The sequence below is a fragment of the Telmatherina bonti genome (assembly GCF_933228915.1).
Source record: "Telmatherina bonti genome assembly, chromosome: 2".
In the NCBI taxonomy this organism is placed as follows: Eukaryota; Metazoa; Chordata; class Actinopteri; order Atheriniformes; family Telmatherinidae; genus Telmatherina; species Telmatherina bonti.
Window position 1 is genome coordinate 11,806,958 of NC_136620.1, and position 24,160 is coordinate 11,831,117.

Below are 24,160 nucleotides of genomic sequence, written 5' to 3' on the forward strand. Positions count from 1 at the left end.
GAGGTTTGTTTACTCTCACAACCATTAGTAAACATTTTACTGTACATGCTTTTTATTTTTTTTTACACAAAAAGGTGCATCAAATATTAAAGGGGTCCAGAATCTTGCAGACTAAAGAACAGGCACATACGAGCAAATGAGATAAATATTTATCATAGAGATTTTATTTTAGTTCTGCTTGTGGTAAACATTTCCTGTAAAATCCTTCCAGTTATTTTACTTTGTCCTTCCAATATAACTTATTCTCACATATCTACGGGTGCACTGACCCCCAGGCTTTCTCTCCAGTGACTGTGAAGCAATCTCTTTGTTTTTAAATCCGACTATGTAAAATGTTTGGGAAAATAAGTAGAGAGAGCAATGTGATGACATGCAGGACAGTAGGATGGCCAGAATGGTCCATTCCTAATTATTGTTCTGGCATGGATTAGGGAAATATGTAAGAATGAAATTATAAGGAGCCGGGCATTACCAGGTTTTAATGCACGGCGCAGAGTGTAGAACTCCACGACGTGCAGCAGTGTGGTGTTCTTCTGCAAGGCAACAGCGTGTTTCTCTCATTCACCTGTCAAAAGCAGCTGATCTGAATCAGCTGAATAATGTGTTGCTATGGTGACGCCCATAACGGAACGATATTACGGCGATTTAATTTGCCGAACTACGTGTACGTAAAATAATGCACGCCAGTTTGCATTAGAATTCTCACTGACCAGGTATATGTCTGGGGTGGCCTACTACTGTCCTCCAGAGCTGCAGTCCTGCATGTCTTGGGAGTTTCCCTGCTGCAACACACCTGACTCAAATCAATGGGTAATTAGCAGACTTGTGCAGAATTTAATGTTAAGCTAAATCTGCTAATTAAGTCTGATGTGCATCAGGTGTAATGCAGCAGGGAAACTCTGAACATGTGCAGGACTACGGCTCTCAAGAATCCGTGTTGGCCACCACTGTAATATGTGATCATCAACCTCCCAGAATTACTTCTTAAATAAAATCCCCTTTCCCCTCAGATTATGACCTGATTGTCCAGATTGTGTTGAGCTTTAGCAGGAGAAAACACTGAAGACTGTTTGACACCAGAGACACTAAAAGAGGGACGATATTGTTCATATAGCCTGACAGTTTTTCTTTAACTGTGGCTTTTTTTTTTATGTCTACCTGCTGCTCTATTCAGGACTGCTTTTTCTGAAAGACTGGTTTTTAGACCTGCTTGAACCTTTACAAATATTTTTAACAATAGGATTCCATTCTGTGGTCTTATTTGTAACTAACATATTATTCTTATTATTCATTCTTGAAATTAACATGTTTAGATTTTACACATATAAGTTATCCACACTGGTTGAAAATTAACGAGGGAAAAAATAACTGAAGAAATACAGGAATTTATAGTTTCAGTATTTTGACCAAATATTGTGTCAACTTTGAAGCGTAATCAGCCTATCAGCAAACAGAATACCATCAGCTGATGGCTGTGGCGTATATTCTGTTGTGTCCTGGTTGTGCCACACTGACTTTTTCTTAAACTTATAAGGTTAAATATTTAACAATTAAATAATTTGTTGTAGCTTTTAAGCTCTAAATAGTTACTGAGACAGCAGTGGCTCATAAGGCTTTCTAACAGTTATTTCTTTTTACACAAATGAGAAAGATCTGTGTATCATTGAACAAATATATGTTATATATTTAACATCCATATCTTTATTTGCCTGGAACACTTGACTTGGTGCATTCCTGCCTTAAGGTTCAATCACCATTTAGTCCTGCTTGCAGAGCTTCATCCATCTGACTGCTGGAGTTCACACATTGCTGTGATAAAAACATGTAACATCTTGGGTCCTGGGAAGATTAGCTGGTTAACCAAACATTCCATGTCCTAGGTTGATGTTTGATGAAGAGTTGTCACGTAGAACCAACTGGCTAATGCTGTCTGACCAAAGACAGCTTTAATGGGAATTTGGCTCCATTAACAGAGACATCCAGCCCAGCTCATCCCAACCCATCTGAACCATTTAACTTCCAACAACATTATCAGGATATTAGTCCAACTTTCAGGGATATGATTTGGTGCAACTTTGGTCAGAATAACATCGACTTCTGCTCAAGCATCTGGGATCACGTTCCCATTGGATTTGATAAGTTGACCAATGCCAACGCCAATTCATAGATGTATAAACACCAGGACCCTCGCCTATAACCCATACAGAAAAACTGTGTTAACTTCCTTCTTACAAGTGAAATTTAAAATGTTTATAAGCACAAAAATCGGTATTTATCAGATGTACAGGCCAGTTGTTAGTCAGTAATCAACTGGTGGTAGACCTGACATGCTCTAAACCACCTGTCATGACTATTTACATTCAGGAAACACCCTCCAAATGTGGTGACAACATAGCTCTTCAGAAATCACACAGAAATCGTTCATCCTCAGAGTGATGGGGAGGAAAAAGGAATGAATTTCTGCTGCACTGGAAGCCAACCAGACATGGCTGTTTTTTAAGTGATCAGGAGAAATAAAGGAGACATGGCTTGCAGATTTTCAGCATCACTGCAGCTTTTCCCCGTTTTAATATCAGCTCAATGGCAAATTGTTTAAGTGAAAGAAAAGCATTTCGGTGTTCAATCCAACATGGATGGTGTAATCCAGCTCAAGGATCGGCTCCTACTTCTTATAACTACACGCCCACTTGGATATTCACTGGAATAGTTCTTGTACAGTTAATCTAACACAGTAGTACCAGTACAAATCACAGATCTTTTTAGTATGTGGCATCTGATCAGAAGTCAGACTCCGATCCTGCCAGCACATCAGCTTTCTGTAGAAGTGCTCACAGAGGAGCGCAGGCTTTGCAATGTCTTCTAATAACATCAGATCGGTGAAGTTCTCCCCTGTCTGTCACAGATGTCTTTTAAAGGTTTGGAAACCAACTGATGTGTCTTCATTAGGACAACCAAAGATGTAAACAGCTGTGACACCTGCAAAAATATGCAGTATCCCTCTTCTATAACCACATTGTGTGTATGTGCATGGTCAGAGCTGTTTTGTATATGAAAAACACTCCAAGTATAAATACAAGCTGGTAGATTAAACTATTTGCATGAAAATATTCTAATGCAGTAAATCTACCCACATCTGTGCATTGGCACAGTTGATAAATGAATATCCAGACATACTCATTTAATCAGTCAACCAGTCTTTGTATCACAAAGTACTTTAAATAAAAAAAAAAATACAATAAACAAAATCTGTCTTAACCCCTTGAATCCCCCAGACCACAAACCCATGAGTCACACGTCAACAGACATGCAAGACATACAGTACACCCAAAGACATACAAGACAAACACACACACACACACACACAGATATAAACATATGTGCTATCCTAACCCTCACTGACTCAACTGACGAAACTAAAGCACTGGAAGTGTAAATAAGACGTTAAAAACGCACTATGTAACCGATTCCCCCATCAACGACTAATTCGCCTTCCATCTTGCATTGAACCTGTACTGTTAGCTCGCTCCAACCTGTCAAACACTTAGTTACACCTTAATTCTTGTCTTATCTCTCACTCTGTCCCTTTTCCGTTATTTCCTCTGATGATGTCCTCTTACATTTCTTTGATAAATCATGCATGCTATCCCTTCAAAACAGCTGGTTTGTTGATCTTTGCTTGTTAGCATGTGACGCGGTGCGCAAAGCAAACCTCACCTGTAACATCATGCAGCGTCACGGAGGCTGAAGTTGCGAAACACGGTTTCTTCAGGCAGCAACATTTATGCAGATAATAAATGTCATTGTGTTATTAAACAAACGCTGAGGTTTAAGGTCAGAAAGTTACATATTGCATCTTTATAATAATGGAAGAGATTTATACTGTGCTTTGCTACTAACACCACGCAGGGTGCTTACATTGGATCCATTATTCCGTCACTCCTTACACATACTTGGTGATGGGATGCTACATATGTAGCCACAGCTGCCCTGGGGCTGCCCAACGGCCTCTCCAATCACCACCAAAACATTCATACACAACAATGCCAACACTGCAGGCAAGGAGGGGGAAATGTCTCGCCCAAGGACACAGTCACAGATCACTGGGGTAGGGGGGCAGGGTATTTGAACCGTCAATCTGAGTCACTGCTGTCCCAAGCTGAAGTTACAAATAGGAGCAAAAAGAAAGAAGATCTGATTTTAAAGAAATAGGATAAGATAGATAAATAAAAGAGAAACAAGTTAAAAGAAGTCACATTAAATAAGATAAAACAGGACATAAGAAAAATAGAATGGAAATGGAAGACATTGGTTAAATATAAAAACAAATTAATCAATAATGCAAATAATATAAATGTTTGAAATACAAAATAAATTGTATACAATCAATACACAATAAAACATTATTATTGTAAGAGAGAATCAAAGGTAAGTTATATAAATAAGTTATAAATGATCACTTAAAATGATATGAAATAAAAACTTTATTAATAGGTTTCAAACTTTTAAACAAATCAGCAGTCCCAGTTGCTGTCAGGTCCTCTGGAATGATGTTACATAGATGAGGAACAGAAAAACTAAAAGATGCTTTTAGTCCTCACCTTAACGGAGACAAGCCCCAGATGACCTGAGAGCTCTGCGAGGTTCGTAAACTAAAAGCAAGTTAGATGAGTACTTAGAAGGTCCTCAGGACCCAAGGTGTGAAGAGAGTCCATGTAAAACGTCAGCTTGTGTTTGTTTTTTGTTTTTTTTAATAGCGACAACCTTAGGCAGGTAAAAGTGAAACCTATCCAGAAGTGCAAAAAATTGCAGTCCCTCCACCAGGGGCTTTGAAACAGAGCAAATCCCCAAAGACTCCCTAGGTTAAAAAGGCCAACTTTACAGCTGAAATAAACATGTTTACAGCCTGCTAAAAAAAAAAACATTTATGGTTTAATAGGTCAGGCTTACCTTCATGACAACTGTGGGGGGAGGTGAATTTTAAAAAAAAAATTTTTATAACTCATCTGTTTCTTTTCAAAATTTCTTTTCAAAATTTGGCATAATTAGAGGTATATCCTTTTGATTGACGGGTACTTGATATCCCACTGCAGTAAAGCAGAATGTAGCATAACTGTGGTTTTTAGCTGATTAGTAGCATCATTCAGCTTTAGCCTGCTTCCCTCTGTTAGCTGGTTAGCTCTGTTAGCTCTTAGCTACAGGCAAGTCGGACTCCCCCTCCGTCCATACTCCCCCTCCATGCCCACATCACCCCTCTCAGCTCTATCTCCTTGCCCATTTTTGTATTTTCTGGGAGAGACAACACATGTGACGCTGCCATGGTTGGAACTGCCCATCAAGCTTCCATTCAGCTCTTTAGAAACCTACGGCTGACGTCACACAGGCTCCGTCTTTAGTCTATGTTTTGAAGCCATCTAAATGCAAACCAGATCTGAGCACAATGATGGACTCTATCATTTCGATCTACTGCTAGCGTTAGCTCGTGTGTTTACATACATGTAATGTGCTCCGGTCCCTCTCAGCCATCAGTCACCATGCAGGACAGCCTAAAGCTGCTGATCAATCCGGTGGTTTCTATTAGGTCTGCATGTGTGTTTAAGCATTAAAGACCAATTCTGTAGCATCCGGCCCACTTCACCACTCTGCTGTGCAGCCATAACATTCTTCAAAATGGCTTTTCCTTCCTATTCGCTGTGTTGTATAGACGTTAAAGCCCTGGAGAGCCAACTTCCATGTGGACTACAATAGAAGTGGGATCAGCAAAAGTACAAGGAATCCATTTTTCATTTGTAAGGTGTTCAAAGCGAATACATTGCAGCAGCTGCCATTTAAAGCAGTGAAGGTATTTTTGCATTTTGCTGCATCATTTTTCAACTTTCCCCAGGAGGAGTTTATCTAACCAGTGCAGCTTGGTGCAGATGTTTACCCTTTTCTGTCTTTTCACATTTACCTAATCTCTTCTTTCACAAGAAGCCGTGTAGTTCCACACGCCTTGCTAGGGCTGAATTCAAATCAACATGGCCACAGAGGGAATAGAGCGCATCTCGTCCATCTGCTGCACCTCATCAAGCTGCTGTTGGCCGATGCTTTGAGCTAAAATTAGATAAGAGAAGAGGCTTCTTTTTGATAGTAAAAGAATAGATCATTTGGTGATGCAGTGGGGGTCATGCTTCAAAGATCACTTCAAAGATCTCATGGGAGAGAAATCGGTCGGACCCCATGTTGCTGCCGCCCTCCCTCTTCTCTTGCTCCTGCCTTCTGTCAGTATTGTAAATGGATGTGGAGAAAACCACCGTTCATCCCTGACAGACGCGTCAGAGTCTCACACCATACCACAAACTCTGTCTGCAGTCAAAGTCTTCATTAAACCAGGCCGCTCAGACAAGATGAAGGCCGGCAATTTGTTAAATCAACTGGCTGTCGGGGGGGCATCGGAAGGAAGGCAGAGGGAGGCGGGATTGAATGGAAATGAGGAAAAGAAGAAAAGACAACAGAGAGTTAAAGGCAGACTGTGGACGGCGGTTGTAAAATATGAGTCGAGAAATGTCGAGTACACTTTTCAAGGTTACATCTCGTGGCTTTGACATTTCTGGGAATCCATACAGTTTTCATGGATGGCAGCGGTTACCCGCCAGCAGCTGAGTGACGAGGCCATTACCCCCACAGTGTGTGTCACCTTCCGTTCAGCCCGCGTTACGTCATGCTCACTGTTGGCTACTGTTATCCATATGCATATTGGTGAAGAGATATTTTTAGAACAGCTTATTTAATTTTCTGCTCGTCTTCTTGCTGACGTTTATACCTCGTCCTCATTACAACAACACACACATTTTACCCCCCCTACTCAGCCTGAGAGCATCATGAGGGCCAAAGGCAAATAATTGTTTGCACTCTGTACCTGGTTCTCATGTGAGTCACAACTGTCAACATACATCACTTCAGAGGGGAGAATATGCGTGCAGACACACACGCTCAGTCCATACAGTCATGCTGTGGTGAGAGTGCCGCTCTCTCTCTCTCTCTCTCTCTCTCTCTCGCTGCTTTCCATGAGCTTGTATCCGTTTCCACGAGACTCACCCTCGGCTGCAGCCACGTGTTTTGGAGCTATCTTATGGCACATCGGTGTGTATGAACGATGAATTATTAACAATCCCGTCAGCCGGATGCCCATGCTGCCTAACCTCACATGCACTCAAAATTGAACATGCATCATCAGATGCATTAGGTGTCCTATTTTGGAGCTGCTAAAAATAGAAGAGGGGAAGAAAGGAAAAATAAAATCAGGGTTTCATCTTCTTTGTTGTGTAACCCAAAGCTGGTCTTTCCCTCCTTCTTTTGCTGTGTGTTTCTGCAATTGAAAGGCGTTTAGCAATACAAAGAAGGGGTCCAGGCCTCGGAGGATGTAGCAAAACGCTTCTTCAGCTGCTTTTCATGAAATTATCTTCATGCCAAAACCCCTGACTTCAAAGGTGCTGCTCATCTTAATTATTTATTTATTTTTCAGCAGTTCATTATGTGGCTTCTGCTGTATGGAAGCTGATTAAAAACAGTTTCAGAGAAGGTTGTCGGTCCAATTACTTTTATCTGAATTAGAAGCAGCGTTTATCTGGTTTTTTCTCGTTGGCATTCAGGAGGCCATGTCGTGTTCGCTGTTCAGCTCTGAGAGCTGTTTGCTGTTTGCAAGGTTGTTCACTACTTCAGCTGGAATTTGAGGTTAATTCAAGTTATATTGAACTTAATCTATGTTCTTCAGACAAATGTTGGTTTAAATTCAACAGTTCATTGAAATGAAGAAACCTAATTTGCAGATTAAAGTTTGGAACTTTTCAGCTCGAACAACTTGCGTCTCTTCACTCAAGAAAAAAATCAGGAATATGTTTTTGTGATTGTTTTAAGTTTGATCAGCTTTTAATGCTGAAAGTGATGGAAATTATGAGAACAAATTGGCATTTTCAAGAGGTTTAAATTGCATGTGATTCTGGTTTGTTTGGATCAACATTTTGAAACACCAACATCAGCTCTGATTGGTTACGCTGCTTTTTTTTAAAACCATTCATCATGGTATAAACTGTGCTTTTTTTTTATTGGCCACTTTTTCATTCATTGCTTTTTGTGGGTTATAACTTATATTGACTTTGTTTTGTTAAATATGATCCCTGTATTTTGTTTTCGAGACCTTTGCATGTGCTTTACTTTGTGTCCGCTGCTTGACTCAGTGTCTCTGTTGGTCCATCAGCCAACAGCGAAACAACTTGCTGTGCAGAAAACTGGGAATGAAAAGTCTAATGCAACTTATATAAATGAATGTATTTCCGGTAAAAAAAAAACCTTTATCCTGTAATAGAAACTGATACATGCTGTGTCTGTTTTTGCCCTGCCAGCCTGTTCAGGGGTTTGACTATGCCAAGAAGCACATGGGTCGAACCGGAGACGAAACCGTCTCCGTCACAAAGGAGACGCTGGTGTTGGGGCTGCCGGTGCGAGATGCTCCACTATCGCTGTCATTAGACAAGAAGATCCTGCAGGATGGGACGGCAAGTAAGAGGCCTCCATCTGCTGATCTACACAAAGGAGGGTAAGACTTTTACTTATTTCCTTCAGTGTTTGATGCAGTGTTTGTTTGTCAAATATGAAGAAATCATTGAGCCTACAGATTTCTGGAAAAACTGGAGAGCTATCGTTCAAAATCTTAAATATGTCATTTCTATTTACTTATTGAAACTTTTATTGAGCAGGCACAAATACAAGCAAATGATTTTAAGTGTGAAACTATTGTGCTGAGAAAATGGCAACTAATTTTAAAATATGATGCTCGTGATGCCCTCATACAAAGGAAGAAAATGTAGATTTGTTTCAGTAGATTAACTGAAGAAAGGCGATAACGTTTTAGTGCAAAATGCATATTTTTAGTAACTACAGAGCATAATACAGTGAAAACATTCAGTGAATTCAGGCCAAGGACAGAAGCCACAGTCGGATGACCTTTGAGTCCTCAGGCAGCGCTGCATGACAAACTGTAGTGGCGCCATGGGCTCGGGAGGACTTTAGAAAACCCTTTCCACTCCACACAGCCTGCAGCTGCATCCAGAAACACAAACTGTAATGGTGTGAAACCAGTGGTATGAAGCTATTTAATTCTCTCTACATGAGTCCATCTCAGACGGACAGAAAGACAGCGGACGGGTCTTCTGTGTTTCAGCTACGTTTGGGAAAAACTGTCGTCTGCTTTTATGTACCGAAGATGAGACAGACCCTCCGTGTGTTTTCAGAGAAAGCGGTAAAAGTCAGTGTCTGTGATGTTTGGGTGTTTATCAGCATGGATGACTTCATGTGTGGGAAGTTCCAACTGATGCAGAAGATGTTGGACGTTTTGGAGAGAAAAACACAAAGTGAGATGTTTTCCCAGGAGGTCTGCGGTTATTTCAGTCAGATGTCAGACCACATTTACACAACTTCCACCACACAAAAGATGTGTGCTCGACTGACCAGCCTGCAGTCCACATCCGTCTCCTTTTTCAAATGCACGGTGCACCGCGACGAAGAAGGAACAGAATAAAACTGTCGTTGCAACTCAGAGAAATTTCCAGTTTGTCTTGAAATAATTTAAACAAACAAGTGTCATAATTTAGTCAGATTTATGCACCAACATGAGCTGCATCTGGTAGGAAATGGCAGCAAAGCATATGAAAACTATTTTAATAGGAAATATAAAAGCTTTGTTCAGGAGGTGTGTCGCTGTTTTTTTCTATTTTTATGCTGCTGACTTTTTAATTTACTTTTCTGTTTTGCCACAGGGACGTAGCTCCATAATAACCTGAGATCACACACACATTATCTTTTACTCTACAAAGTGCTGACAAGTTGAAGTCTCATCAGCGACTCTACAGTTCATTACCTGCTCAGTTTGATTGAACAGTACTGCGTTTTGTTTTACAGCCCTATGATGCCACGATACATATCCGCCCCACCCGGCCGTGTCTCCAGCGCAAAATGAAGCATGTTGTACAATAAAGAATAACTGATCTCTACATGGTACTTTGTGAAGCATGCACGAGGAACCCAAAGTGCTTGATAGAGTAAACAATCTGAATAAAAATGAACAATTAAAACAACCGCAACAATAAAAGCGTAAAAGTAGGAGCAAGAGGGTTAAAACATACAACAGTGATGTAAAAAATAAGGCAAGGATATAAAATGATGGAAGTCTAAATAAACTGAAAGGTGGATCATAATGCCAGAGGCAGAAAGAGATTAGCAGAAGGCTTTCTGCGACATAAAAGTTTCAAGTTTTCATTTAAATACTGAGACTTTTCAAGTCCTGCAGACAAACTAAAGCTGCTTCCATAAAAGAGGGGCCCAAAGCTGAAATTTCTGCCCCCCACCCTGCTCTTACAGACTCTAGGAACCACCAGGAGATCAGCATTTTGGGAGTGGAGGTCTCTCTGTGGGGGTAGTGGTTACACCCTCACAGCAAGAAGGTTGCTGGTTTGAGGTTCAGCTGGGGGGAGGTCCCAACAGGGGTCTCTCTGCATGTTTGCATGCTCTCCCCGTGTAAATGTGGGTTCTCTCTGGGTACTCCACCGTCCAAAGACATGCATGTTAGATTAGCTGGTTACTCTTAATTGTCCGTAGGAGTGAGGAGTGTGTGTTGGCGTTGTGATGGACTGGCGACCTGTCCAGGGTGTACCTGCCTTTCGCCCAGTGATTGCTGGGATAGACTCCAGTTTCCCTGCGACACGCCATTGGACTAAGCGGTTAAGAAAAATAAATCCAACAGATGAGAATATTAACCAATTTCTTAGCAGCATCAATCTTCCTAAAATAAATCAGGAAAATAAAATGGCTCTAGATTCACCTATTTCAGTTCATGAGCTCCATGAAGCTCTCCACCGTATGCCAAATAATAAAGCACCAGGTCCAGATGGTTATCCAGCTGAATTCTACAAAGAATTCTGGACCACACTGGCTCCAACCTTTTACAGCATGGTATTAGAAATAAAGGAAAAGCAAAAAATACCCTCCAATATGAACTTGGCGAATATTTCAGTCCTATTAAAACCAGGAAAGGACCCTACACTCCCATCCAGTTACCGTCCAATTTCATTAATAAACGTAGATCTCAAAATAATCAGCAAAGCTCTAGCCAGAAGGATAGAGAAAATAACCCCTTCCATTATTCACCCTGATCAAACAGGCTTTATAAAAGGTAGACATTCCTACACTAACATGCGCAGATTAATTAACATAATAGATTATTCAACTCTACACAATCTGAAGTCCACAGTTATATCTTTAGATGCAGAAAAAGCATTTGACCGTGTAAACTGGAAACTTTTATTTGCAACTTTAAAAGAATTTGGGTTTGGGTCATCATTTATTGACTGGATAAAAATATTATACAACAACCCAAATGCATGTGTGAAGACTAATGACAAAACTTCTCCAAACTTCTGCTTACAGAGAGGCACCAGACAGGGCTGCCCACTTTCTCCATCACTCTTTGCCATTTTTATTGAACCTCTGGCAGCTGCCATAAGACAAAACCCAGAAATCAAAGGAATTCAAGCTAAAAATATTGAACATAAAATTAGTCTTTACGCAGATGACATTTTACTTTTCCTTAACAACTCACAAACAACACTTTCTCAAACAATCACACTAATTAATACATTCTCTTCAATATCAGACTATTCTATTAACTGGTTAAAGACTACAGCAATGCCCATTAACTGTGACTTTAAAAACATATCTAACACCACTATACAGTCAGGAAATATTAGTTATTTAGGTATAATAATCTCTCCCAGACTAACCGAATTAATAAAGTTAAATCATGATTAGCTAATAAAAACAGTAGAGGATGACCTCTCAAGGTGGAACCGCTTGCCCATATCACTTATGGGGAGGGTTTCCACTGTTGAAATGATGGTTTTACCAAAAGTTAATTACCTTTTCTCAATGGTTCCCATCAGACCATCCTCCACTTGGTTTAAATCACTAGACTCCCACATATCCAGATTTCTCTGGAAAAACAAGCCATCCCGCATTAGTCTAAAAACTTTACAACAGACCAAAGAGGTGGGTTGGACCTGCCAAATTTTAATCAATATTTCTTATGTAATAGGCTGCAATGCATCTCCAAGTGGCTTAATCCAAGTTCTTTGGATGAGCCATGGCTGGATGTTGAGCAAGCATTGTGTGAGGATTTAGTCATCTCTGATTTACCATTCATCAGCTCAACTGTCAAGTCATATAAGTGTTTTAAAAGCATTAACATCAGCTCCAGTTTAATGGCTTGGTGGGAATTCCTGAAAGTAACCAAGTCTGCGCTTATTCCATGTAAGCTCACACCCATCTGGAACAATCCTGACTTCCTGCAAAACAAAAAGATGATAAACTTCCCTCGGTGGAAGAATAAAGGAGTAAAGCAGTTAGAACATATAGTAGAAAATGGAAACTTTCTGCCATTTGATGCAATTTCTTCACGGTATGAATTCAGCAGCACCAAATTCTTAGAATACCACCAACTTAAAATCTATCATAAGTAAGAAATACACCACTGATCAACTAAACTTACAGTTACCTATAAGGGTTGCAGAATTCCTAAATCTTAAGGCCCCGAAGCTACTATCCAAAATATACAGATTACTATTGAAGCTAGAAGATTCCATCTCTCTCCCAACTTCTAAATGGGAAGCAGACTTATCCAGCAACTTCAATCAAAATGAATGGTCACAAATCTGCTTAAACACATTCAAAATGACTAAGAATTCAAGCATGCAATTAATACAATTCAAAATTCTACACAGAACTCATTTTACAGGACACAGGATGTTCAAGATGGGTCTGTTACACTCACATATCTGTTCACACTGTACTGACAACATGATTGACAGCTACTACCATGCCTTATGGTCTTGTCCACCTGTCCAGAGATTCTGGCTCCAGGTATGTAAAGATCTGTCAGACTGGTTTAAATGTAATATCCCTGCAAACCCCAAATTGTGCCTATTGAGTCACTTAGGTGAAAATAACATAGGGTTTAATTTAGCAAAACCAATCCTCAGCAGCCTGTGCATTGCAAAGAAAACTATCCTTGTGAACTGGAAAAGCAAACAGAATCTGTGTATCCAGCAGTTTAGAAATCTGTTATTAGATTACATCAGCATGGAAATGATGTCTGCCTCCTCAAAGGATCAGTCAGTTGAATTTCACTCTCTCTGGTCTCCTGTGATCAGCTCCATCACTTAGTGTAGGGGGGAGAGTGTGACCTCATCCTGCTCGGGGCTAGGGAGTGGCTGGGTGGCTCAGGTGGCTATGGGTCTGGGGTGGACCCCTGGACGGGGATCTTGGCTGCTTCATTACTGGGGGGGCTAGGTTTCCAGACCTGGCGGGAGGCCTTGGGTTGATCAATGGTTGGAGTTGCCTTTTGGCGGTGGGGCGAGGTCGCTGGCGGGGGCTGGATCGGCGGGTATTGGCTCCGTGACGGGTGGCCGTGCCGCTGTGGGGTGGGCGGGGTGCGGGTCCTGGGCTCCGGTGCCCGGGGTTGTCCCCTGCTTCTCGGGGATGGGGGGTCGGCCCTGCCGTGGGGGGGTTGGGCTGACCTGGACCTGCCGCTGCAGCGGGAGCGGGTCCGTGCCCTGGTGCCCGGCAGAGGGACCCGGGCCCAAGATAGTTGAGGATGGGGGGGGGTGCCTGTGTATATATGGGGTGTGTATGGAGGAGTGTAGTGGTACATGAACGTATGGGGGGTAGGGGTGCGTGTATGTGGGAGTGTGTTGAGGCATGTATGTGTGGGGGTGTATGTATGAGGGAGTGCGGTGGTGTATATGCGGGGGGTGTATAGAGGATTGTAGCGGTACATGAAGGTATAGGGGGTGAGGGGTGTGTGTATGCGGGAGTGTGTGAGGGGTGTTGGGGTGGAGGTTTAGGGGACTGTGATAGTACATGAGTGTGTGGGGTGTAGGAAGTGTGTGGTGGTTTATATGTGGGGGGTTTATGGGGAGTGTAGTGGAGCATGAGTTTGTGGGGGGTAGGGTTGTGTGTAAGGGGGAGTGTGTTAGGGCATGTAGGTGTGGGGGTGGAGGTTTTGGGGCGTGTGATAGTACATGATTGTGTGGGGGGTTGGGGTTGTGAATGAGGGAGTGTGTGTGTGTGTGTGTGTGTGTGTGTGTGTGTGTGTGTGTGTGTGTGTGTGTGTATGGGAAGGGGTAAGGGCTTGTGTGTGGATAATCTGGTGTTAAATGCATGGGAGATAGGGGTGTGTATATAGAGGAGTATTGAGATGCATGTGTATGGGGGGTAGTGGCCCGTGTGTAGGGGGGAGTGGGGGGGTGCATGTGTATGTAGGTGTATAGGGGGGTGAAGGGTCATGATTATGAAGGGGGTAGGACTTCAGTGAGAGAAGTGGGGAGTTGTGGTGGTTTGTTCTAGGGTAGGTAGAATGAGAAGGGGTGTTTTGTGATGGGCAGGGAGGTGAGTGGGATGTAGGGTTTTGGAGGTGGACTAATCTTTTGGCCGTGTATCTGTTAGAATGGGTGTGTATGTGTATAGATGTATGTGTGGGTCTGTAGGTGTGTGTGTGTGTGTGTAGATGTGTGTGTATACCAGGCTGATGGTGAGGGGGTGTGAATGTGTTGGTGTGTAAAGGAGAAGGGAATGCAACGTGTCTCTGGGTGGGGGCGTCTCCTAGGGGTGTGGGGGCGGTGGGCCCTTGGTCTGTCTCTCCTTCTCCCGCCCCTCCTCTTCTTTGCCCACCCCCCCACTTTTGCATGTGGTTCGTTGGTGCCTTCTGGGGCCGGTGGCGGCTCCTTTATTGGGGTTGCTGAGGGCCCTGGTTGTTGGGGCAGCTGCCCTTGGCCTGTCCTGGCCTTCGGGGGCCCCGGGAATGGGGGACGTGCCTCGTGCCGCAGGTGGCTCATCTTCTTGAGGGAGGCGCGCTTCCCTCGGGACCTAAATCCCCGGACCCCCCTCCTTCCCTTCTTCCACCACACACAGGCAGGGCGTTGGGAGGTGGACACGTTGATCTGGATGGTGAGAGAGGCCATCAAGGTGGTCTCCATCGCTGCACCCAGCATCGGTTCACCTCCCAGTTTTAATTACACTTAGTCAACATAACACAAAAAACACACACTGACAACACATGGACATATTTTGGGGGGCGGGCCATGCAGTGTGCGGTGGGCGGGGCTGCTTTGGTGGTCCCGCTCCCAACATGATGTGGTTACTTCTTCCCAATTTTAATTGCAAACAACACACACTTCACAATCATTCATAAGCTGGGAGGGAGGGGGTGACAATGGGGTCCTGCCACGCCCCTATTTCTGGGGCTGTGCCGGAGGAGTTTGGGCGGGGGAGTGGTGCTGTTCAGGGGGCCTGGGTCTGGGCTGGCCTGGCGGGGGTGGGACTGCTGCTGGCCCTGGGTGGTGCTGGATCGGCTGCATGTGTGGAGTGGTGGGGGGGCATTGACAGGGGTGGGGGGTAGTTGTGGGGCCCTGATCGGGGCCCTCCTATCCCCTGCTCCCCCGGGGGTATCTCACAGGGGACACATTGGGAAAGAAAGGTGAGGGCGTGCATGAGCCAATGGATGAAGTGGTGACTGAATGTTAGGGTAGAGGGGGGGTGGGGGGATCAGGGTGAAAGAATTTAGGAAAGTGGATGGCCGCTGGGATAGGAGGAAGGGGGGGTGTATGCAGATGGGTGGGGGTGCGTATGTGGGGTTATGTTGGTGGTACAGGGAAGTGATGGGGTGAGTGTACAATGAGGACTGTGAATGTGGATAGAGGGGTGTAGGGAGGTGTGTGTGTGTGTGTGTAGAGTGGGGTATGCATGTATGGAAGAATGGGTGATTATAGAGGGAGCAGGGATGTGTGTGTGAGGGGGTGTGTGTGTATAAAGAACGGGGGTAGGAGAGTGTGAGTTTGAGCGTGTGTAAGAGAATGGGTGTATAGGGTGTGTTTAAGGAGGAAGTGTGGATGCGTGTGAGTGGGGGTAGGTGGGTGGGTGCATGTGTGTGTGTGTGTGTGTGTGTGTGTGTGTGTGTGTGTGTGTGTGTGTGTGTGTGTGTGTGTGTGTGCGTGTGTGTGTGTGCACATGTGTGTGCGTGTGTGCGTATGTGTGTGTGTGTGTGTGCGTGGGTGCGTGGAGGGTCTTGGTGCTCGGGGAGCGCTGCTGGTGCGCTGGGGTGCGGCCTGGCTGCCGCTCGGTGGCGGTCTGGGGATCCCGGCCCTCCGTCGGTGTGGGCTGGGCCCTCTGCCTGCGGGGGTGGGGGGTTGCTTCTGGGCTCTTGGGGCCGTGGGGCCCGCGCTCTGTCTGCCCTGGGTGGCCGGTGCCCGGCGGGGCCGGTCCTCGCTGGTCCGGGCCTGCTGGGGCCTGTTCCCCCTGACTGCGGGGGACTCTGGCTGGGACCCCCCTCTGCCTCCTCCTGGGTCGGTGCATGGCTGGCTCCGGGGTGGGGCGGTTGGGGTCTGCGCCTGGGGATGGCTGCCGATGGCCCTGGTCTCGGGGGTCCTCCTGGCGTGCCTCTTGCCTTTGTGTGGGAGGGGTCACACTGGCATGATCACCTTTTCCGGAACACGTTCCACTCTGCATGTTCTGCATGTGACACAGTCACCAAGTCGTCACACAGTTTTATTCCCTAACAGCAGCTAGTTTTCTCATTTCTGTTTGTTTCTCATTTATATTTAACTTTTTAGATTCATAGTTTAGTTACTATGATCTAAAGTTGGCTTGTATGTGTATGTATATGTGTTAATACTGGCAAGTGCGTATATGTTTGTACGTATGTATGTGTGTGTATGTGTGTGCATAGAGGTGTGTGTGTATATGTATGTGTATGTGTATATGTATATGTGTACATATGTATATATTTGTGTATATATATATATTATGTGTGTATACGTGTGTGTATATGTATGTGTATGTATGCGTGTGTATGTGTGTATATGTATGTGTGTGCCTGTATGTGTGTATGTATACATCTGTAGGTTGTTTTCTTTCTTTTTGTTTTTGGGTTATTTTTTAGTTGTTGTTTTTTTCTCTCCCTTTATCTCTTTCCCTTTTCTTATGAGGTGTTTCTTCTCCTTTCTCTTTCTGTCTTTTGTCTGTCCTCTCTGGTCCAGCAGTACAAACTCTACAATTCAAACAACAATACAAAATAAACATAGAAATAAAATAAAAAATCAGAAAGTCAAGGGGATCATTATATCTATAAAGCTTCCCTTGGCAGAGAAAATTTGCTCAGCAGAACACAGCATCCAGACCATCATTCTGCTTGCCTAAATGCTGGACAAGACAAAAAAAAAAAAAAAAAAAATGGATGGATGTTGTCTCTGTGGTTGAAACGGCAAAATGATGTTTTTCAGAAAAGATGGGGGTAACCTATGAGGGGCTTTGTGAGATGGATTTCATTCTGTATTCTACGTTTGAGCCATTGGAGGGAGGTAGTACTGGTGTTTACGGTTAAATTTGGCTGAACTGGGCAGAAATCTTCAGAGTTCTGAACCGATTGAAGGATTTGGGGATAAGTATTTGGACAATAACTAACATGGCGTTACTGCTGTCAAGTCTGGTCAAAATTAAATCATGTCTGAGCTTTTCAGCATCAGTTTGAGATTAAATATTCCTCATCCTGACTCCTGAGTGTTCCTCAGAGGAAAGAAAGCTGTTCGTGATACCTGCCTCATAAGGGGGAGGGCAGAAAGTTCTGGATCAAAGATAACCCCAACGTTAGCTCAAGGCTGAAATTAAACTAAAGAAATTGACAAAAGCTGTGTTGATGGTTCGAGCAGCTCTGCAGATACAGGATATTTTGTATTACATGATGATTTGTGGGTAAATATCAGCCATCTCATTTAGATACTTACATTGTCCCACCCTGGATTTATGAGACTGATGGTCAGAAGGACTGAATGAAAAATCAGAATTCAGAGTTCCTGATTTGTCTTCAAACATCCAGAGGGTCTGAGAAAAGGGAAGGCAAGAGATTCCCACGTCTAAACTTTGTCCAGTTTGAGTTTGATGAACCAAAACACATTCAGTTCTGTGAAACGTTACAAAACAAGGAAAGCAGAATCTACTTCTTGTCACACCTTCGAGTTCTTCATGTTGATGATTTTGGAAAGCTTGTTTTTTTTGTATTTTTCTTTGCTTCTTTCGAACACAGGTAGCGTGCTGACACAATGAGGTGTTCAGACATTCTGCTCTCAGCTGGAAGCCTTGTTAAAGGCAACAACGGGGTTCTCCAGCAGCTGTCTGAGTCAGGGAACAAGCCAGATATAAACCCCAAGCTTTTCAGCAGTGAAGTCCAGACGTCACCAATGTTGGTTTGGGTGTCACGCCGTTAAGCCAGACAAGCTCCCAGTAAGCAGTGCAGACTCTGACGGATTGACGTGATCTGGAGATAATTCCAGTGTTAACGAGAAGATGTTGGGAGACTTAAGAACTGAAAGTACGTCTGATTACTGGGCCAAATTCGCAGCAAAATGCCTGGCTTTAGGGGGGATTTAAGAAACTTCAGTCTGACAGGTGGTGAAGTGGGGAAATTTAGGATTTAAGTGAGAATAAGTAATAATAGCTCATTAAAGGGGTGCTATTATGGTATTTCAAGTTTTCTGAGCTTTCTGCAGTGTTCCAGTGTTGAATCCTCATCAGACATGTGAACGGCACTGTTTTTTATCACCTAAACACATGTTTGAGTTTGAGTTTGAGTTCCAGCACGCTCTCCGTTCGGTTTCCATGGCGACAAAAAACGCGTAGTTTTAGAGAGTTTTATGTTGTTATGATGTTACAATGACGGCAAAAGCAGGTGCGGTGCGCGCTCCAGATGTAGTGCAGTGGCAGGAGGCGGGGCTTAATGCGGAAGAGTCTCAATCCACTCGTTTTGCCCACAGGCTGATCTGTCAGCCTACGGAGAGGGTCGGTCTGAAGTAAATAAAGTGATTTGTGACAATAACTCGATCAATCCCAGCCCTTCTGGTCTCAGAAATAAAAATAAATTAGCCTGAAATGCACATAATAGTTCCACTTTAACGGTGTAGAGCAGCACAATAACACCTAAATGCGTCTGATTTGCTCATAGAAAGAATTAATAAACTTAATTCATAAGGTTTTTGCATGATAGGATGAAATAAAAAAATGTATTTGTTTGGTCATAATGGGTCTGCTTGACCTGTAGAAGCAATATCCTATTGTAACACAGGGTGGCCAGGACTGGTTAAAATAAAATAAAGAAAGAAAATAAAAACAGGTAAAAGAGGGTCCTTCCGGCCACCTTGGTTCTTTTAAAAATCAGGGGGAGCAGAGTCAACCACACCAAGTCTCAATAAAAACCAGTTTAATAAAAACAAGATAAAATAATAAAAAGGTTAAGAAATTAAAATAATAAAACCCCAGTCCTCTAAAAATGTCCTTTAAAAACATCCTTTAAAATGGCCACTGTGCGGCTTGGGGTGGCCCTCCTCTCTGCAGCGACGGAGCCCGTCTTCTCAGCCTTCCTTCGGCGACGTCACGTCCAGGACCTGCAGAGAGGAGCGTACGCGGCAGTCTACACGCTTAGGAAGGGAACCCTCCTGCCTGGCCCTGCAGCCAGCCTCATTTAATAGAATAATCTACTTGCTATAATGCATTCATTTTAAAAACTAAAGTTTTCAAATTTATTTATTAAAAATCATGTTTTTTCTAAAACAATGTTCTGGCAACCTCCTGAAACCTTCATAATCATCATCACTTCATAATGACCTAATCATTGCATTAATATAAAGATAAATGTATATAAAATGAGTGTGTTTCTATGTATTACTTTATATTTGTTATAATAAAGTAGTAGAAGCTGATTTTTTTTTGCTTAAGCTGAGGTTAATTTCTTTACTTTTTAACTTCCGATGATCTTTTATGTTTTTGAAACAAACATAAATGTTAAAGCATTTTTGTGAGCTCATATTACCTTTCTTTGTCACAACCCCCCTCAAACCAAAATGTGCATTTCTACGTCTATGGTGGTTTAATCACACATTTGTAGTTGTTTTTGGACACTGTCTCTTCATTGGTTAAGTGATTAAGTTTGGTGAGACTTTATTTGGTTTGGTGAGGCTATTTATTTCCTCCCTCTGGTGGCGCAAAGAGTATAGATGGTGAAAAGATTAATAGTCATCTTTGCTTGTCCGCCCCCACCACCCACCGTCCCCCCTCCCATCTCCCTGGCAACACAGGGATTCGCAGCTAAAACGCTTAAGGCTAATAAGTTTGTCTCCTTTCAGCTACACTATTTAAAGATGGCGATGCAACATGGCAGCCTTCTGCTAAAGACACTTTCATTTGGACGTGATTGTGATTAGACGTTGGTAAAATACTTGTGTGTGAAAGCAATGCTTGATTTTTGCTAATAAAAGATCAAATAAGTTACTCACTGTACCTTTTAGTGAACAGATGGTCATTTATCTTCACCCTTACTTAAAACCAGTTCAGGAAACTGGGCTCTAAATAATAGATATTAAAAAATGAATGAATATATTTCATTACTGCTAATTTCACATTTATCTACATGACTTGGTGTTTCCTGATCTGTATTTCTTGGCATATTTTATTTTTGGATTTAAGCCTTTTACGTTGTTTTTATTGTCTTCTTTACTGGCAATAACAAAAACACTTATTGCTTTTGACAAAATGTGAAATAAAATCTCCATAAACCAAACTAAAATGACTGATTTAAATCGGTTCTTTGCCTAAACTTTGACAAAATTGCAAATAAAATAAGCATCCTAATAAACTTCCATTGGCACACGTGTATCTGCTGCTAGCTACGCCCACTTGGACGCCCACCCAGTTCTGACGCTTACATCTTTCCCTTTAGGAACTTTGCAGTCACAAATAAAACACATCATGCCTCCTCTCACATAAATGAAAATGCAAAAATGCACCCAAGACAGCCCCTCAAATTTACTCACTGCCGAAGGAAAAATGAATGGGGGTGGGATTAGTTGTGCTTTGCTTCTCAGAGATGATAAATACATGTATATTTATAACCCTGGCTGTAGACAAGCCAGAGGGAGCCATTCTGTGTGACAAAGATGACAGTGTTTGGCGCTGGAAGAGCTGGCAGGGTGCGATAATCAGCTTTGCTTACTTGCATACAAACATCTTACAGAAAACCATTTTTAAAGGTAGAATTGATCTTATTCTACTACCTGGATGAAACACCAACCATACATCTAATTTCTACTGTATGAAGGATTTATCACCACCAACAACACACTTATCTGTTTTATTGTGTGCAAAATTTGTAGTTTTATAGAAAAGTTTGGACAACAAAACAAGACAAATGTTGTGCTTGAGGTAAATCCCTCATTCACACGCTTTCTACGTTCTATATCTACGGTATTTACACTCGGTAGTTTGCTGCACAGTGAGCAGTAAACTACTTTGACTTATCTGTGTGTACTCATTGTATACAGTATCTTTTAACTCTTTGAGGCAAGAATCACCAGCCTTGGTCCTCGAGGGCAGGTGTCCTGCAGGTTTTCCAAGTGATCCTGCTGGAAAACTCCGGTTTTAGACTCAGAAAGGCTCTGCTCATGCTCTGGTAAATACACACTGATTTGAATCAGGTGTGTTGCAGCAAGGACACTTTGAAAACTTGCAGGATTGCGGATCCCTGCTTTAAGGCTACCAGGTAAAACAATATGGTGGGAAATTTTTAGGCAACAAGTTTTAAACACATTTCTAATTTGGAATTCACTCATTGTTAAAGTTTAATAAGCCAGAACCCAAAACTCAGCCAACAGGGGAGGTTAAACAGGTTTATTGGTGTTGAAGGTGGAATCGCTTGGTGTGATAATCAGGAGATCTGGATCACAAGACAGGTGAACCAACAACAGGGGTGAAGGGGATAATGGAGCGGCTGAAAAAAATTAATGTTTACCAGGAGTTGTGGGAAGAGGCAGAATGATCCTCCAGAGCAGGACAAAACAATCTCCACAATCCAGAATCAAAAGGTCCAAAAACAGTCCAGGGTCCACACCAAAAGACATGAGAGTTGAAGAAATCCAAGGAGCAAGCAAGAGGCAGGGTCAGGATCAGGCAGAGTTCAGCAACAGATGGTCAAGTCATACCAAGAGGGACGTAGCAAAGAGAGTGGTAGGGGACAGGCAGGGTCAAGACCAGGTTTTCTGGCACATGGACAACCCATGAAGGCTGTAGAAGAGACAGATGATCTCACCCTGAGCAGATCCAGGGCTGCTGTTTAAATAGAGGACAGACAATCAACAATCAGACAGGGGAAGATTTCAGCTTGTTAAAGGCAGAGCAGAAACCATGACATGTTGTTATATTTATTATTATTGCTTTGATGTTTTCAAACAACTTGAGACACAAGAGACAAGTGTTTGTAAGAGCCTGTCTTACTGGATGCATCCTGCCTGCGGACATGATGTCTTTTCCATGACATTCAGTCGGTTTGGTTCATCACCTCATTGTACGACATTTTCTTTAAGAATGAAGCACAAAGCATATCTGAGGCTGGAAATGTTTGCAGAAAATAGTTGCAGTTCCCCAAATGTCCCTGATTTCAGGACAGTTTTAGCTGCCATTGCAAAGGGAAGCATGTATGCATTAATATTTAAGTATTATCATGCATGCTTTTCCATTGTTTTTTTTTTTTGTGTATCTTAATCCATAGACTGCACTTGACCAGTACATTCTAGGCAGATGACAGCAAAGGAAAAAGTTGAAATATATTGGGGTTATTGTAACCTTGTAAATGGAAATTAAATGTGTTTATTATATTTTACAGTTTTTGATATGTAAAGGTTTTATGCATTATTCTTCCGTTCAGCTGCTCTTTTGTGCAGGTCAGTGTTCCTTACGTTGGAAGCTGAAAGGTGCATTAATGCAGGCGTTTAGATAAACGAGTTCCTTGTTTCAGTGATAATTTTATACCCCAAAATACAGTAGTACCTCATCAGCACTCATGTGACTAAAAGTTGCATCTGTTGGGTTGGTGCTTTGTTACCATTAGAAGCCAGTAACATGAATGTTAACTAATCAGCAAGAATTTGTACATTACAATAGAAAGTTTTACTTTCTGTCAGTGACTCAACAGCTACACATTAAACTCATGAAACAAACAAGGAGATCACAGTAATACAGTTCATAATACAATGGATAATAAGAGTATAATAATAATAATATTTATAAGGAAACTATAGTTTGAATGAAGATAGATTAAACTGTTCTGTCAATAAAATACAAACAAATAGCAGAAATACAGGAAATAACATTGACTTTTTGTGTGTATTTACTAAAGTTTGGACACAATTTTCCATTAAATCCAATGTGGAAGTGTGTCCAAACTTTCGGCTGATAGTGTATTTGTTTTGTGATTTATAATTTCAAATTTGTTGTCAAAGGTTGCCTCTTTTATTATTCACTACAACCAGTCCTGTGTATGTTTGGATGTGTGTGTGTGTGTGTGTGTGTACACTCTAGCAGAAGGATAGTATTTATCCATTCATGTCAGCCTCCTCTGCAGATTGTCGTGACACAAAAGGAGCGAAATGATCTTTTTCTGCTCCGCTTCCACAGTGGAGTTTGTTGAAAACCTGAAACAATGGGGGCAAATTTGGGAACATCAGCAGCACTAATGGAAGGAAGGAAGGAGGAGTCACACGCTGAAAGTTAACCACGGCGTAACGCTGAAGGATGGCTTCACTGCAGGAGCATTTATTCTGCTCCGTGCGTCCTCCAGAGAGCAACACTGTGTGAGGCGCAAAGACAAAAAAATCCGAGGCGGGGTGTGGGCGTGGGGGTTGGGTGTGTGTGTGAGGGGTGAACGTTACTTTCCAGCAGTGTGATTATTGATTCTGCTGCTCCTCTCTGTGGCCTTCACAGACAGATTTACATGGAACACACGCTGTATTTCTGCCTCCATCCCTGCGGCTGTTTGCACCACATGACTTTTATAGCAGCTCGGCCAATGGCAGGCTGCGCTGTGTGTGTGCGTGTGTGTGTGTGTGTGTGTGTGTGTGTGTACATGTGAGTTCACACAGCCTCGCCTGTGGTTCTGTTATGTCCAGTCTCACTGATCTCACACCACCTGTAGATGGGCCTGTCACATTGTGTTGCTGCTGTGGCTTACATGCCCCGAGGCGTGTGTGTTCATGCGTATGTG

At 42.7% G+C, this 24,160-nt stretch overlaps 1 protein-coding gene across 1 annotated transcript in view; it reads left to right on the forward strand.

Annotated features, from left to right (window-relative positions):
• kiaa1549la (KIAA1549-like a) overlaps positions 1–24,160 on the forward strand; it is a gene marked incomplete at both ends in the record, with an annotated part of 161,564 nt that overhangs the window by 111,149 nt on the left and 26,255 nt on the right. The window contains one exon of the mRNA XM_079249890.1: positions 8,379–8,572. Coding sequence (XP_079106016.1) covers positions 8,379–8,572 — 194 coding nt within the window. The remainder of the gene's footprint in view (positions 1–8,378; positions 8,573–24,160) is intronic.